The sequence below is a fragment of the Rhodamnia argentea genome, chromosome 11, assembly GCF_020921035.1.
Source record: "Rhodamnia argentea isolate NSW1041297 chromosome 11, ASM2092103v1, whole genome shotgun sequence".
NCBI classification, from domain to species: Eukaryota; Viridiplantae; Streptophyta; class Magnoliopsida; order Myrtales; family Myrtaceae; genus Rhodamnia; species Rhodamnia argentea.
In genome coordinates this window covers 22867484-22885818 of record NC_063160.1, presented here as the reverse complement: position 1 = coordinate 22885818, position 18335 = coordinate 22867484, and the positions used below count along the sequence as shown (strand labels likewise).

The 18335-nt window shown below is 37.3% G+C and overlaps 1 protein-coding gene and 1 long non-coding RNA gene across 2 annotated transcripts in view; both read left to right on the top strand.

The window, feature by feature from the left end:
* Positions 1–8986: 8986 nt before the first annotated feature.
* Positions 8987–18335, top strand: part of LOC115726458 — a 26576-nt gene continuing 17227 nt past the window's right edge. Inside the window, exons 1-2 of the long non-coding RNA XR_004013540.1 lie at positions 8987–8997; positions 17153–17156. This is a non-coding gene — a long non-coding RNA (uncharacterized LOC115726458). The remainder of the gene's footprint in view (positions 8998–17152; positions 17157–18335) is intronic.
* Positions 14070–15721, top strand: LOC115726457 (CASP-like protein 1F2). The gene is made up of 3 exons (XM_030656333.2): positions 14070–14405; positions 14510–14633; positions 15363–15721. The coding sequence occupies exons 1-3, from the start codon at positions 14185–14187 to the stop codon at positions 15585–15587; spliced, it is 570 nt and encodes a 189-aa protein (XP_030512193.1). The 5' UTR covers positions 14070–14184; the 3' UTR covers positions 15588–15721.

Here is an 18335-nt window from a genome sequence, read left to right as displayed (position 1 = left end):
CAATTGACATCTTGAAAATCAAATTATTTCGAATAAGGTATACTTAACATGGGTCTTCGAGATACACGTTAGCACGACTTATTTCATATATAAAAAAATTAAACAAGTAATAATGTTCAAATATTTATTTATAGTTTGGACAATCTCTTTGCAGTGAGTTTTACATGTTTAGCAGTACTTTTTGTTATTCGTAGTCTAGCAGTATTATAATAAAACAATTAGTCATTTGAAAGAAAATTAGCCAATCAGTTCTAAACATGTTGTACGTATATCAATTCAATCTTTAAACTTTTCAACCTTGCTAACATAGTGCTAAATCTTTGCTCAATTCCATTGAAAATAGCCAATATGACGGTTCGGTCATTGTCAATGGTTGCACGTGGATTACCGCCGTATCGTAGATTTTTGATGACAAGTGGTCGGAAGGATCACATTGAAATTTCCTAAAGGTACAAGACTAGATTGGCAAAACTATAAAAATTTAGGGCTATTGTGTAAATAATTGTCACTTCGTTGGATATGGTGAACAACCCCACTAAGATTACTCAATGATCACATCATGTTAATCACACGGACGCGCCTTCCAGAGAAAACAAATAATCGATGTCTTTTTATCCAGCGGCACGAGAGGCACTCAAAAGTCAAAACAACACTAAACTCCGATAATTTTAGCCCTTTTTTGTTAATCGAGTTTAGTCTGGGTTATGTTATCGGGTAAGAGGCACATGGCAGTTGGGTTCGTATGGGCGTCGATGTCCCCGGGACACGTGGACTCTGATCTGGTGCCCGGCAGGCGTACCGCGTACGCGTTGTCTGTTTGTGGCCGTTGGTTCCAAGAGTCACGTAACATCCGACATTTGACTCCACGAAAGAGTAGAGAAGGTCGATCGAAATTGACCTTGTTCTCCTGTTTCTTGCAGTCGGCGACTAGTGATTCTAATGCGAGTCGAATATGCGCGATTGCTTGATAAACATTTCATTCTATTTTTATCTCGCATGCCGCCTTTTATCCATTATTTTGGGACTTTTCGTGTGGACAATGGCTTAAAATTGCATTCATCCGGGTTTAGTTCGCGCACGCCGAGACTATAGCTCGCTAGACAAATCGAAAACAAGTAGTTCACACCGAGTCTAGAAGTATCCGTAGAATGTGAAATCTTGTCCTTACTCATGAAGAGCGGGATGACGTCTCAAATTGTGCATTTGTTGTGAGCCGATTTACGAGTCGACACGCATTCCTAAATCGTTGTCGTGTCATGTTGTTACTCAAAATACTTCTTTTAGTAATTTGAATGAGACCTTTACTCGTGTATTGTGGTAAACGGAAATAGTAACATAAAGAGGAAGCATAGACTTCCTAGGTGATACATTTGAAAATCGTGAATGAATTTTAGTTACATGTGCAAATAAACTTCCTAAAAAATAGGATTAGTAGTCAAGAAATCACACGATATATGGCACTAATTAAGGAAAAATTTATCAAAGCAATTATAAACTTAATGTACAAACCAATGTAGTCCTAAACCTCTGCGCAAAATGCATATATAGTTCTTCTAATCACTTGCCGCTGAAAATCGCCGACTTGACAATTCACAAATTATCCACGTTAGCGTGCCACGTAAGATAGCCCATAATGTCTGGATGACATATCGGCAATTTTCGGTTGTAATTGGCCGGAAGATCTGATTTAAAAAAAAAATTGACACAAAGGATTATGACTATATTGACAAAATTAAAATGCTCGTAACTGAATTAACATTCATATAATAAATTCAGGACTTGTTTGATAATTATATCTTAATTAAGAACGAGTGTAAGACCAAAGACATGCAAAATCACTTGGACCATCAAATATTGGCTGTACACTACCCGACATAATCTCCGACTCGATCAACTAATATTATGATTAAGTAAAAAGGTCTAGGCTTCGTGAAGTATCCGAAAATAGACGGACGGAGTGAAGTCCTCGTGCTTCGCAATTTGCGAAATTTCACTAGTTGTTTGGTCAAAGTCGTGTTATGCTTTGCTTAATTCACTTGGAATAATGCCGTCCGAGATAAACGGTACCAACCTCTACTCTCAAATGGATTTTCACGTGGTCCACTCCAGTGCTTGGTGGCTTGAGGCTTCAGGTGGTCAGACCGACGTGCGTGGGGCGACGGACCACCTCCATTTGTGGTCCTCAAATGACCAAAAGAACACCAATCAGACCAATTGATACGTCTCGGACTCCCTTTTCTTGAATTAGCTCTTTAGCACTCAGTCCTTCTTTTGAATCTTGTTGATTGAAGTCGATGTGTTTATGGACTTGGACAAGGATGTGACGTTAAAACTCGAGTGGAATACTCGTGATGAGAAATCCGTGCAATTAATTAAGTATCCAGCATCATCCATTGATAAATTACGAGTCTTCCATAATCAATCTATCCAAAAGGAAGGGTAAGCGACTTTATTAAAATGAGTATTTTTTTTTGTCATTTTTAATCAATTCAACTGGTGTGGAAGGACACTAATTAACAAGATCAAAAGAAAATAGACAAGCGAGCGGCTCGAAGGTGGAGCACAGGAGGAAAGACGAATTAAACGGTGGGAAAGTCAGACATGGAACTGACTTTCCGTCGTCATCCGCTTCGGAAACCGTGAATCGCGCGTCACCACGCCAACATGGAAAGAGATGCGAAAAGGAGGAGGATGTCGAAAGAGTGGACCGGACGGTGACACCGTTTTTCAATTCGGACACAAGGACGATGAGGCACGCGTCGTCAAACGTATCAATGTTGTGTTTCGATTACGGACCTTAGTTTTGATTTTTGGCCTTTTCAATTGATTTACTTACGTCGTATAGTAACTTTCAGTTTTCGTGATGCCGTTTTACTTTCGGATTGGAAAAGGGCATTTTGCTAGAGATTCAATTTTCTTCGGGGCTCACAAATGATTTTTGCCAATTAGAGCACACGTAGAAAACCCCTAATCATGGATCAAATGATTAAAGTGGCCACACACCACAAAAAATAAAAATTGTTGAGCAAAAGGTTAATTAAATCCAAGGATACCCACAACCTCTCGAGAAACCCACCTTGCATTACTCTACCATGTTCTGCTTTTTAACGGATCTCGTTGTCATGAGAAATGCTAAAGTTTAAAAAGTTATGTTTAGAAAATTGGAGTATTGAATTTTAAATGCTAGTCCTTAAGGACATATTTAGTAACGTTTCTGTTTCAAAAAAATAATTTTGATTAGAATCAATTTTATTTTTTTTTTGTTCGTTGGATGAGTTTAGAGAATCAGAACGTGCTTGATAATCGCATAAAATTTATGTTCCAGGAACGTAAATGCGTTTGATAACCGCACAAAATTTATATTCCGAAAAATAATTTCTTTTCAATTTGTCATTTAAATCAAATCATTACATAATCATATTAGATGACTTTCCCGCACCCCGTAGTTATGATCCTCTTGCACCATAACATCTTTTTAGCCAAAATAGAGATACTTTAGATTTGTTCATTGGAAGGATAATACACTAAAATTGTTATTTTTTCATGCTTCTCTTGAGGCTATGCATATGCCAAGAATGAAAGAGGTGACTCTAATTATATTTTATTGCTCGTAATGAATAAATTTCATTTTTACCACATAGGTGGCTCAGTTTTACCCTAAGATACTATGTGGATGGTCGCCGATACAACATAGTACTCCAACAACAAATCAAAGCGAGTTTGGGAAATATAGGAAGGCAAAATCACAAAAAATATGATTTTTTTTTGTCGAAAAAGAGTTTCATTCATTCATAAAAATGGATTACAAGAACAAGATAGATGAGATTCTAAACATAAGAAATTCCAAAGAGGATTGGAATTTTTTAGAATTTTTATTAATTTTTCCATTTTTTATTTTTTAATCATTTACTTTTTTAATTAATTTCCGAAATTTTTATTTAAAGAAATTATCCGGACCGGGTTGAGTTGATCCGGCTCACGTCTTGCGGGTGCCCGACAAAAGTGAGAGAAGACTAAGATTGCGTTTTTTATTCTCGAAAGTGTTCTTTTTTTGGAGAATTAACCTTTTTTTTGTTCTTATTTTTTTGTCCAAAAGTGTTCTCTTGAACGGAATCAAAATCAAAATCATTTGCGCTATCAAATATGTTTCTAATTCTTTTTTGTTTCGGAAAACAGAATCAGAGGAATAAAAACGTTATCAAATAGATCGTAAGTGTTGAAAACGTAAATAAATTGTTGTTTGAGAATAACTGGATAATAATAACCTCCAAACCCAAGTCTCCTTTCATTGAAGAATGTCCTTGAGGGGAGGGTCTCCTCCCCTCTTTCTTTCCTCTTCCTCTGTGTATCCTTATTTATCTCTCTATCTCTTCATTTTTAAGAATTTTCAAGACTTCTATGTTGATTTCGTGGACGTCGTTTGAGCGCTCCACGAGTCTCCGAAACTCCTCTCTTAGTGTTTTCAATAATGAGTTTATCCGAAAGTATTTTGATTAACCATAACTACTTTGGAACTATTTTCTCTTGATTTATAATTAGATCTAAATTTGTGAGTTTTTCTATCCCTATTTAAATATAGATACGAGGTTTGCAATTCGTTATTTGTGCTTTTTCAACATATTAGTGGTGTTGTTATCTCTCTATGGCGATGTTATTAGGCGTGTGCTCATTGTCGAAGATGATACGAATTTTCGGTGATCGGCCGTTATTGTGCTATGATGTTATAGCAAATCCCTTCTTTGTAATTGATTTTATTTTAATGTTATGTGCCTTTCTTTAAAGTGAAATGAAAATTTCTTTTCGACCAAAAAATAAAAGAATAACTGGATAATGAGTATTGAATGATATTCTTTACTTGCCCAATAGGGAACGGAAAATGTTATTAGTAGGTTTTAGGCTTCATGCAAGGTAATAGCCCATATTCTATATCTTGTACGGATGTATTTTCTGTTTAATGGATCGAGTAACTCCAGCATTAGCTAGCGAGTTAAGTGGCCGTTTGACTTAATTGAATCATTTAAGTCCAAACTAGTCATATTTATCAAACATGCTCAATTTTATTAACAGTTGAGTAAACTAATCTTCAACACTTACTAAAGATATCGATCGGTTTTCATTAAAATCAATTGACAAAATTGATTCGAGTGATGTGTCAGACTGTTATTAATTCTTAAATATGACCCACTAGTTTAGAAAGCTACATAGGGTCCACATCACCGAATGGTAAGATTAATTGCTGAAACGAAAAACTCGGCACTTAATGGCATTAAAATTATTCGACAATTGCGACTACCATTGACTCAAATGATTCAACCAAGTCAAAAAAATCACTTAAAAAAGAGAGCGAGAAAGGGATTGTGTACTCCACTGCGTAGAAATAAATGATCCAGGACAGAATCTCACCTATCATATTGGTAAAACCTCCTAATAATTATCTGAATTTCATGTATGGTAAGAAATAGATGATACCACACGATTAATTTTAATTACTTTGATGAATTATTTTCAAGCACTTATACTTCAATGCTCAAATCCTTGATCCTATTTTTCAATTTTATCAGCTAAGACGTAAGTCTATCATCCCCATTTTGATATATTATCCAAACAATCTAAAGATGAGTTTTATTAGCATTTTTTTAGTGACTGTATTATATTACAAGTTAAAATTTTTTAAAGGAGTGAACCTCCAAAAATTTTAATTATTTTTTATTTAATTATTTTTTATTTAAAATAAATTATTAATTTTACCGTCATTTAATAATTATTATATAATCAATACTCTCAAAAGGTACATCGGCATGAGATTTTTTATATGTGAAAACCAATTGTGGGGACAAGTACCACGCAAGAGGTCATGATGGGCTGCTGAAAGTACGCTCACTTTGGAGGACTGTCCTTTTCCAGGCTGCCCCATCATCTATAGTAGTCGTCGCTGAAAATGTCGAGTGTTTTCTCACAGCTTGTCTGAATTCAAAAGCAATGGTAGGATTCGAAAAGTTCAGCAATCAATCCCCATAGTCCTTCGACATTTGGCAGGAAAGTTCCAAGCAACCTTTCAACTGCCCCCACGGAGAAGATAAAATGTGACGTCGCGCATCATCCCCACGCTTTCCATAGCTACGTGACGCCAAAACCTTTTCCAAGTTCCACTGTTAGTCGCGTGGAAACTTGTCATTCCAAGACCAGATCGTCGGAAAGGGAAGAGAAATAGAAAGAAGGGTAAATGTGGAGGTGGGAAGTTGGTCGCTGCAGGGCCGTCGGACCACAGCCGCTTCGTCGGGGTTGCGCTTCCCTTGGCATGGCTTCGCCGATGAGATCCGTGTCTCGCTTGGCTCGTAGAGATCTAGCTTGCCCTCTCTTTGGAGTCTCGTTTGCCTTTGAAGTTATAAAGGCAAATGCCCTCAAGATCGCGAGTCCTAGGCAGAGCCACTATGACTCGTCATTGATACTTGAATTTCGTCAGGCCAAATTTGTCTGGAACAGATCGAGCTAAGCTGTGAACCTCCGAACGGAAACTTCACCGAAGCGACCGTCCGCCTACATTTCCGTCGCGGCTCTTCATTCTCTCTTGATGTCCATTGGGGTAAAATTGTAAATCTGATAGTTCTACGTGGACAAGTTTTTTTTTTTCTGGTCGAATATGTGGACAAGGTTGGAAGATAAAAGAATTCGTTAAGACTCTATATTTGCGTTCTAAAAATGCTCCAAAGCCAGAGCAATGCGCGATCTATTTTGGGTTTTGGATTTTGTCAAGGCCAATTTTGACTCAAAAGTGATCGAGAAAACTAATCACGAAATAAAATTTTCATCTAAATATTTTATGGTATCAAAGCTGTTTTGCGAAGTATTTGCAAACTACGCAACCTTAAACAATTGTCAGGGAATTAGGGACTTACAGATAAAGGGATCAGGGAGCAGGGTCAAAAGTCTGGGATTCGATTCTCGTGAGCATCGCATACATATGCATATAAAAGAAAGAGTGAAATAATAATAAATAAATAAAAACAGGTTATTTAGCATGTACTTTTGTTTATGCCACATCGACATTTGGAATACATCGGAACAGCTTACCCATCGCCCATCGGTCACTTCATGGATGAAATATTTAAAGCCGACAGCTTAGCTGATTGTGATTTGGACCCATGTTCTGGAGAGTCCAAGTGTTGAACATTGTCCCTGAGGCTTGCCATTTTCAAAGTGATGCGAGACGGCAATGAATTCAGTCAAAATCGATCAAATCCTCAAGAATTGTCTTCCTAAAATCTAAATTATGGTCACAAATGGCCAAATAGATGTCTATTAAAGTCGTCACATGTCTTCACCGTCGAATATCCGAATTCGATCCTATTAATGATGCAAGAAAGTAATGAAAATTCACACAACACAAGAATTTACGCGGTTCGGCGGCAGAGATGTTCCGCCTACCTACGTCCACGGGGAGATGAGATCTGTTTCACTAATAACGTAGAAAAGTGTACGGCCGCTCTTTTTCACATCCTCTCTATCTTATAATGACCTGTTTCACCTTAAATATATATATAGCGAAACCCTACATGTCACAAATTACAAAATTGCCCACATAGCCTAAAATATTTAATTTTCCTATAGAAATCATTTTATAAATGAATATAAAACGCCTTCAGCGGCCCGGGGGCGCCGCCCGACCTCCGCCGGGGCGGCCCCCCCGGACCCCCGCCCGCTCACCGGGGAGCGGGACCCTCGTGCTGTCTAGTCGCAGGGAGCGTTTTGGAACCGCCTCATAATCTCTTAGATAACGTAATACAAGACATCAACCTCAACATTCACAATTGCACTTTTCGGTGAAATGAAATGGCGGTACGCCATCTAACATGTTGTCCCGATCTATATTTATTATCTTATTAATCTTGCTTTTTTATAATAAGTGGAATGATTACCATCTCGAGTTCTAAAACCACCAGCATCGTAACTGTTTTTTTTTTTTGTCATTTACATAAGTACTTTGAAATTGAGGTTCTTGTCTATTTTCGTCCCAAGTAATGGCTCATGTGTAGTACGTCCGTTTTCACTGCGAGATGGGTTGCACGAGAGAAATGTTTTCGCCGCTGATGTATTATTTTACAAAGAAAATGCAGCTCTATTAATGAATAAGATGAGCTCGGACGATAATATAGTAATCTTCGAAATCTTGATCTGTCGACTTGAGGTCGTGGACCTACAATGGTCACGTATCGATTCGTGCCGATTTGCGGTCGCTGGGAGGTTTGCACAGAGAGAGAGGGGAGGGGGGTTCGACGGTAGAGGGAGGGAGCCGGCAGGCTGGTCAACTCGGCGGCGACGGCCGCGATGGCTTCAATAGCCATGATGGCGGCCCGGTGACAAAGTAGAGAGAGGAGAGAGATGGTGGGGGGATTGTCAGGCTGTACTTTGCTATTCTATTTGGGTGGGCCGAGGGCACGCGAGGTTGAAGTTTTGACCAACGAGGGAAGGACTCAAAATCTCCTCAGGCTGTTTTTTTTTTTTTTCATTTAAAAAAAAAAGAGCTAATTGGACAGGTCCGTCGCGTGGTTATAGCTGAGTTGACAATTGACGTAATTTCAGGAATTTCTGCTACCGGAGCTCTACACGTATCAACACTGACCTACGACGAATCTTTGGCAGACACACACAACAGTCGCGTAAGTAAACAGCAACATCGACATGGTTACCTTAAAATATTAGCGCAGCAAACACTGTTGTCGGCTTACTCAATTGATTGCAAAATTTTGTATACTGAAATTTTCAGCCATTCCAAAAAGCATCGCCTAAGAAGCTGTGAGCTTCGGTGTTCAGGGCCTTTTCGAGCCTATAATAGTTAATCGAACACTCGAAATTTCGTTGGGAAAAGAAAAATCACACGCGACAATTCCTTTTAGCTCGTAGATAGGTTGACGAAAATGGTTGAAAATGATTTTCTTTTCTGGGGTAAAAAATGTTTGAATGTGATTGAACGCTCGAATTCTTATGTCTTGACTCTTTGTCACGTGTCATTCTATTGCCCAGGATTTCCAAGAATGGGCCTCCATGTGAGCTAGGCCCACGAATGTATCGAGTCCCACTAAGTGAGGCCTAGATTGGAGCCGAGCTTCAATGAAATTAAAAGAGCATTTATTCTTCATGAGTTGTCCTCGAGACTGTATTTTGTTCCTATACACAGCGTACAAATATGTGTATAAGCACTTTTTCTATGGAAAGAAACTTTTGGGCTACGAGAGTTGCGCTGATATACCTTGAAATTGGAGGTCTACCTTATATACCGTGTACTCGCACTTACTTGATACAAGTAGGTTAGTTCCTATTGACGTATAGAGATATGGATTAGTGAATTACTGTTGCATAAGATCATGTTGCTTCTTCACACAAGCTAAATATTTCTATTTTCATAGGATTTTTTCAAGTGATTCCGATCGTTTTCTTTAGCGGTACGTTAATCTTTCCAATATTTCTTATGAACTAAATGGACCTGGAGTTTCGACCAAGAAAAAAAAACAAAGGACCTGGAGCCACGTCACACCTTGATGGGAGTGGTTGGAGCATTAACATCGTTAAACGATCCGGTCTTTTACTGAAAGTTTGGACTACATGAAAAGAAAAGCAAGTAGAACACCGGGAATAGCGACCGAGGGAGAACGAGAGTTTGGTAGGATTTAATCTTTTAACTTGTGCTTCGACACTATGTTAGACAAACAGTTTTTCTTAAAAACTCAAACTAATAAAAAACGGGAGAAACAATATATTTATATTACACGAGTTACGAAGTATATCATCTAGATGTTTGATAAAATTAGAGAAAAGTGAATTTTTTGGTTTAGACACGAGAATACACTTAAGGATAATAATACAAATGGTTGACGAACTTTCAATTCGTATAATGTGATATTTGAACTTTGACCCAATGAATAATGTCTTTCTAATTTTTTTAATTTGTTCAGCGTGGTCTCTGAACTATCGATAAATGTGTCATATAGTCTCTAAACTATATGAAAACATATTTAAAAGTTAAAGAAATCACATTGAATAAATTAAAAGTTTAGAAATCATTTAGGTCATTTTTCCATACACTGAATCATACTTTAGACCCCAACTTACCACAAGATCCGAAAAGCTTGCTTGATGGAACAGAACAGAAGATAGGAGAAACCAATCGTTACTTCAAAGTACCCGGCCAATAGCAAATCGTGCCTTCAAATGCTCAATTCTTTTGACCAAAAAAACAAAAAAAATTCCCAATTCTTTTAGAGCATTAAAGTTATTTGGTGGGCTTTAGTTTTCAGGAAGTGGTCGTTGCAACTAACACTTGTTCTCCAAGCCTAATTAAATTCACCACCGAATAGTCAATTAGATGTTTGAGATGACTTGTGAAAACAATGACCCCGAACAAAAAGGGATTTGAGTTGTACGAACCTATGATCTTGCTTTGCTTAACTTCACCAACACAATCTCAGAAATCGCATCAGTATCAGCGGCATGCTAAGGTTTTGTGGATAAGCATAACGAGTTACTCCACTTAATTGTGATTTATAGTTTAATCTCTGGTGATTATATTACAATTACTTATAGAAAAGATTAGATTTTGCAATTTGGGAAATTAAAATTAAAATCAGTAATTTATGGCCCCAATAAGTAATCCTTTGGGCCAAAGGAGACTTCTGCTAGACGATATCATAATTTTTACGGATATGGTTTAAAAGATTTCATGCATGCCCCTTCTAGATTAATACATTTATTATCGGTTCATCTCGTTAGCTTATCTAAATTTGTGCATCAACTGCACACAAAATTCAAATTTACTCGTTTAAAAAAGTTCAAAGGTGCATATCCCATTGAAAATTCAAACTTCTTTGTCCCTAGCCAATATATTTTTTTAAACATGATTGCTTTAGGAAAAAAATTTCCGCCCACAAAATAAATGGAGCCTAAATGCTTGATTCGAATTGTCTTTTCATTAACCACTCGGATATTCAAAATTGGCTATATCGGTTAAGTGGGGAAAATTTTCAAAAAAGTCCTAAACCTATTACTAATTTTGTCTTAATTTTTTTTACCAATTGAACATTAAACCTTTTGCATTTATATCAATTCGATCTATTTGATCAATTTTGATCGAAAATCACCGATAAGTATGCCAATCGTCCTACGTGGTATGGCCAGCACTAACATGAATCAATTCTAATTATATTTTATTTTTTTCAATGTTTTGTTTTTATTTTTTCCTTTTTTTTCTTTTCTTCCTTCTTCCTCTAACCAATCACCCGAAGAAGGGAGAAGGGAAAAAAAGAAAAGAAAAGAAAATATAAAATAAATAAAAAATAAAAAATTCTAAAGAATTATCGGGTTTTTTTTCCAATTTAATTTTTTTAAAAAAAATATTTACAAAAATATTTTTTAAAAATAAATATTTACAAAAATATTTTTTAAAAATAAATATTTACAAGTTTGGGCCTCGCTCGGTAGTTGGGTTGCCGAGAGAGGCCCGCTCGGCAACCCACCTGCTCTGCAGCCCAGCTGCCAAGCGGGGTTGGGCTTCTTCTTCTTCTTCTTCTTTTTTTTATTTCATTTTTTTAAAGAATTTTAATTATTTATACTTATAATATTTAGTTTATTTCATATTTTTTTAACATGTTTATATTTATTTTATTTATATTTTTTTTCTTGGGAAGCTTATCTTTATAACATAATTAGTAATAATTAATGTAAAAATTATTAAGATCTATAATTAATAAATAATGTTGTAATTATGTAATTAATTAAAAATATTCATAAAATAAAATTGGTAAGATGTATGAAATTAATGAACCCCATTCTTAATTCGATATCTTTATAATATAATCAATTGAAAACCCATCTAGACGATCCCGAATAGCAAAAATTGCCATTAATAAATCCTGAAAATACTAGAAATAATAGGAAAACTCATCTAGACGATCCCGAATTGCAAAAATCTATCGTTCATCATCGCCAACGGCCGAATTTGTTTGGGTAAAGAGGGAAAGGAGGGTTTGTTCGATATCGAGAAGTAGCACCGAAGGGAGAAAATGCAAAATTGACAAGGAAAACGGCGTTTTTGGGGAAAAAAAAGGCGGGCCAAACTTTTGCCAATGGATTCCTCTTGAAAAATTACGTGAAATAAAAAAAAATTTGTCTCAAACGGAGACCCGAGCAATGAGATATGCTCTTCCAAAGTTTTGCCATTTCTTTACTCGTTTCCACTCTTTTGCTAGAGTTTTTAATCTTTCCATGTGATTTTTAACTCTTTTTTCGTGGTTTCCCATCTATCTATTACTGCGGTTTCCAACATATTCCTGCGGCTATATTACATTATATCACAACATTATTTATTAATTATAGATCTTAATAAATATTTACATTAATTATTGCTAATAATGTTATAAATATAAGCTTCACAAGAAAAAAAATTATAAATAAAATAAATATTCTAAGTATCAATGATTAAAAAAAATACGAAATTTACACACAAAAAAATGTGGGCCGGCTATATTGTAAATTTTGTATTTTTTTTAATTATTGATACTTAGAATATTTATTTTATTTATAATTTTTATATTAATTATTACTAATTATGTTATAAAGATAAGCTTCCCAAGAAAAAAAATATAAAAAAAATATAAACATGTTAAAAAAATACGAAATAAACTAAATATTAAAAGTATAAATAATTAAAATACTTAAAAAAATGAAATTTAAAAGAAGAAGAAGAAGAAGAAGCCCAACCTCACTTGGCGCCTTGGCTGCCGAGCAGCTTGGCCGCCGAGAGAAATGGGCCGGCCCAAGAAAGCTGCTTAGCAGTTGGGTTGCCGAGCGGGCCTCACTCGGCAACTCACCCGCCGAGCAAGGCCCAAACTTGTAAATATTTATTTTTAAAAAATAATTTTGTAAATTAAAAAAAAATAAATTGGAAAAAACCCAGAATTATCCATGTCGCTGACTATGCCATGTGGGAGGATGGGCATTCTTATTATGGATTTTCAGCTAAAATTGAACGCATGGACCGAATTGACACAAATGCAAAATATTTAGAACTCAATTGGTAAAAAAAAAAGATTTGAAATTAAATTGACACAATTGTGATAGATTTAGAACTTTTTTTTTAAAGCCAGACAAAGTAAGCCGTCAGCATAGTTATATAAGTTTCATAAATACTACCCCATGTCGGTGATTTTGTGCTCGTAAAAATAATCTGTTTTGAGAAAAATAAATAGTTTGGAAAATATTTTCTAAAAAATAATCACTTGTCTCGCTTATAAAATAAATGAATGAAAATATTTTGATCGTATACGAAAATGTTTAAATATAAATTATCGTTGGTAATGAAATACTTTTCATCGGCTAATTATTTCAAGCGATATGAACAATCGTTTTTAGGGAAATATATTCCAAATTATTAATTCTTTTGTTTCTTTAGCGAAAAATGGATGTTTTGAAGAATATTTTCTTAAAAATGACCGTTTGTATTACATACAATAATAAAAAAATAAAAAATAATTTTATCATCCATGAAAATATTGACACTTGTTTTATATTCAGTAATAAAAATATTTTTTGTCGATCAATTATTTTAACCGATACAAACGATCATTTTTAGAAAAATATTTTTCAAAATACTCATTTTTTTGCGAAATAAAAGAAATCTGGGCTGTATAAGCTTCGTTATCGGCTGTCCACGCGACATTTTACACACTTTGGCCTCCTACGTGTGAATTTTAGAAACTTATGGGTGCAAACTTCACAATATTGCATCCATTTCAAATAAATTGATTAAGGAAAGGCACGAAATTCACGCAGAAAAGTCAAACTAAGAATATGTTTTCAACTTCTTACGTGATTTGTTTTCATTTATCTCTATTTCCTTTTTCTTTTTTTGATCAAACATTTATGTCTATTTCTCTTTGCAGTAATGCCAAAATATTTTGCTCGAACTGTGGGTCACTCGCTCCTGTGGACTATCCGTTTCTTTGTCCATCATATCGGGTGGGAGCAAGCGACCCGATCGTTTCACGGATAAATCCAAGCCGTCGGATTTTTCGTTTCTACTTTTGCACAACCAAATCTACGAAGCCATCTCGCTCGCTCTCTCTCTTTAAGTCGCCGTGAAATCTACGGCCTGTGCTCTTTCCTTCGCTCTCCGACACTTTCCTCTTCACGAAGATGGTGCCCGAGACAGCGAAAGAGCAAAACTCCTTCCCCGAGAAATTCCTGGCCGTCTCCAGCAAGTCCCGCAAGAGGTTCCTGATCGCGCAAGCCTCGCTCAGGGTCTCGGCCTTCGTCTCGGCGCTGATCGCGCTCTCGGTGATGCTCACGAGCAACGAGACCATCGTCTTGTTCGGCATCAAGTTCCGAGCTTACTACAGCTACGCTTCCGCTTTCAGGTAGAAACCCGGAAAGGGAAAGAAGCTGACTGCACATATTGTAATCGCTGCGACGAGTGATGATGAAGGATTAACTTTGATGGGGGGTGGGGGTTGTGTTTCAGGTTTTTGCTGGGTGCGGATGCAGTAGTGTGTGGCTTCTCATTGCTGTCGCTGATTCTGCTTCGCCTCGTCAGTCGCTCAGGATCGAATCCCAGGAATTGCTTCTTCCTGTTCTTGCACGATTTGGTAACTATTTGTTCACTTACTGTATTCATTCTATTCTATCTTCGTTTTCTTACGTGTGTGACGGTTACTTGGCATGTCCACAGTACAGAATTACCATAGCAATTTTGATTGATTGGGGTCTTCGAATTGGCGATATAACTATTGAAAGACTTTTTTCATGCTTAATTATAGCAATTTGTGATTGCTTCCATAATCCATCGCCAATTAGGCCCCCTAGGGGCAAGGGCCAAGACATGATCATTAACTTTTTAAGGACAAAAAATTTCAGCATGGTACCGTAAGAGCATCACTTGCTTATGGTAAGTATTGTTTCAATAATTTTGGCATACATTGGCATCAGGGGATCTAGCATAGATACTGGATATCAGTAAATGCCATAGTAAGATTGGGTTCTCTAAGTGTTGATAGGAGTATAGATACAGGGAATAGAGCAGGAATTGATACTGAGAGGAATATTAGCGGCAAGGAATGGACTTCGTATTTGATATGAAAAGTATAGATGCCTGTATGAACATTTACCCACGAATGAATCTTTTTGGAAACCTAGCCAACATTTGCCCGAGAATGTAGGTGAACCAGTTATTAGTGAACTTGTTGTGTGGTATTGACTTTGTCAAATAGATATCCGAAAGAGGACTTAAGTGACTAAATAAATGGACTGTTACTCGTAAAAGGCTTCTTCAACTTAACTTTCAGATAACAACTGGTGAATTCGTTCTGACGATGCAGGCAATGACGGTGCTGATGATATCTGCATGTGCGGCGGGGACCGCTATCGGATACGTGGGTCGTTACGGGGAGGAGAAAATGGGTTGGGTTGCCCTTTGCAACAGAGTGACCAAGTTCTGCAACCAAGTGTTGGTCTCGGTTGTTTTCTCCTATTTGGCCTTCTTCTGCTACCTGGCTATTACCATCATATCCGCCAGCAAGCTCCCGTCTCATCCCCTTGAGTGACTTCAAAGAGTTTCGATGTCGTTGCAGGTTTTGTCTGCCCTGTGTAGGCTTCTTCGACTAGAGATCACAGTTTAGTTCGCCTTCTTTAGACGTGTATAAATATTTTTGTTACTTGGAGATGGAGGTGTTACCTATATAATTAGTCATCATGAGCTAGTCCTTTTCACATCTGTTTAGATGTGTATAGACAAATTGTCCGTAGTAGGTTAGGTGATGTTTATGAAATCTGTCTGCAATTTATTCTTACTTGCCAAATTCTCAACTGTTCAACTGTATGAAATAATTGTTGAACTGTATGCTTTGAAGATCTTCTGCAAGAGAGCTTTCTGTGGGAACATCAAGTCTCACATATGTAATTCTTTAAAATGGGTGAATATTAGCTCCTTTATACCTGCAACAGATAATTAGCCGGTTCGGTTGTGGCACTGGTAATGCAAAGAAGGTTTATTCTGTCCAAAGTTCACCGAAAATTACATCTAGAAATGGTGTTCGCAAATCGTCCCTTGTCCATCTGTAACTCATCTGCTAATGGGATAAGTCGATCTAATGGACCATAGGCATATACATCGTCCTGTTCAGGCAACAGTTGCGGAAACCAACTTTTTCATTGGGCCAGGACAGGGTAAAGCTTGCTGTTAAATGATTCTCGATTGCCCTTGTTTCGGCCTCCTTCATCGGTTGTGGCTTCCCTAAACATGCGCATCTCTTTCGCAGCCACCATTCCAGAACTAAAAGGCTGCTTTGCTTTGACAACCATTTCTGCACTGGTGCTCTCCAAATTGGAGAAATGAAGGTCTAATTCCCTCTTGATGCACGCTCAGATACCATAACCCTGAACCATCCTACTTCAAGCGTTTCTATTTCTCTCTCCGTTTAGAAGCTAATAGACCCATCTCTGGGAACCTGAATTCAGAAACCTTTTCCTTTAGAATTCAGCTGCACTTGTGGAGCGACGCATGGAAATGTCTCTGTGCTTTCCAGTCCAAAATTGAAAATTTCAGAAGGGAATGAGAGAGTTACATCTGTCGAAAGAATTGCATTCTTCTTTGCTTTTTTGGTGATATTCTCACTCTGATTGATGACCATATCGTCGGTCCACGACATTATTTAACTGGTCCCCATCTGGGAATTTTTTTTTTGGAGGGATTGCTATAAATGGAATTTCAATTCCAAAGGAAAGTGCAAGATGTAAGCCAAGCGAACAAAGTCAACCAGCACCAAAAGAAGAACCCTATCTTTAGTGGCAGTCGTTGACTTTTCCTCTGGAGGGCATCTTTCACAAGTTGATGTCTCCATGCCATTGGGATCAATGTACGTACCCAAAAAGAAAAGAAAGAATTGGAGGATAAGAGGATCTGATCAGTCTGTTTGCCAAGAATTCTCTCACTGGAAAAAGATGGCTTAATAATAGAATTCAATTCTAGTCAATAATCCAAATTCAAAAACGAGAACCTTCTGGATTAGAAATTGCGCTGCTTTTGATGGGGAAGGGTCAGAAACATTCCATGTGGAGGTATTGTGAGGGTCAGAACAGAGACACCCATAAGCCCGTTCTTGAGGATAAGAGTTGTGGGTATAGAGAATCAAATTGTCTCTGGATTCAAGCTAAAAGCTGCATGGCTAGCCTTGGACCAAAATAGTAACCCTTATTCTGCAGGACTTGTCAATTATTTTTTATCTTTGTCGGTCGTATTTAGCGTCGGCACATTCAAGCGGTTCTCGTATAGAAGTAAATACAAAGTTCAAGCTCTCGATCATAAATGACCTCGTTTAATCATCTTAATCAAGATAATCTGCCAAAAAATCATCTGATGTAGTTCATTGCCAAGCTGGGTTTGGTCCATGAAATGTATTGACGTTCAAGAACTACACAAAGCGCACACAGTCTTTTTTTTTTTTGACATGTAACTAAAGCCCAGGAATACAAACTTCAACCCAAGTTGCCTCAAGGAAAATGTAACTGGATGATACTGATGAATACCCGAGTAATAGCCATTCATCGATATCTTCTCTTAAGTTTTCACTGGGCTCTTTTGCTCAGTTCAGTGAACATTACACACCTGTAAAGACCTGCTCGCATAGAAAGAATAGATTCTAATACGGGGAGCTTAGTAATCCCTAAGAGAGTGATTAGGATTACTGCAGGCTTATCAAAAAAAAGAAAAATTCAAAAAGAGAAGATTTGCATGAGGCAAATTGACTCAAGGAGGTCCTACTAAAATATTAGTGGGCTTTGGAATCTGATCTCATATTCTCTTCCATTCCCTATAAATAGAGACATGAGCGCCAGCAAAAAATTCAAGTATTGGACTTGAGTAGGAGGAGAAGAGGAAGAGAGGCTAACATGAAGACAAGAGTCTCATTTGGTAGCCAAGGATGACTTGCCTGCTCCGAAGTCGATCTATTCAGCTGAACTGAGGGTTCGAGTAGTTCATGCCGGTATCAGGCAGTCTCCTTGGCTAATCAGAAAGTCTCTTATCTTTCATGTTAGGCTTCTTCTTCCTAGTAAAAGCAACCGCTCCTCGAACATATCTCTTTGTCTGTCCTTTTTATTCATCACATCACATATTGAGAGGCACTGGAATGTTTTTGCGGGGAAGAGAGGCCTTACATGAGGTGACGAGTACTGTTTGTCAGCCAAGGATGACTTGCCTGCTTCCTGCACGGGGATCTGATCACCGTCGCTGTTCTGGTCGACCGACGCGTAAGGTTGCAGGGTCGCTAGGCAGGTCATCCTGGCTTGTCTGA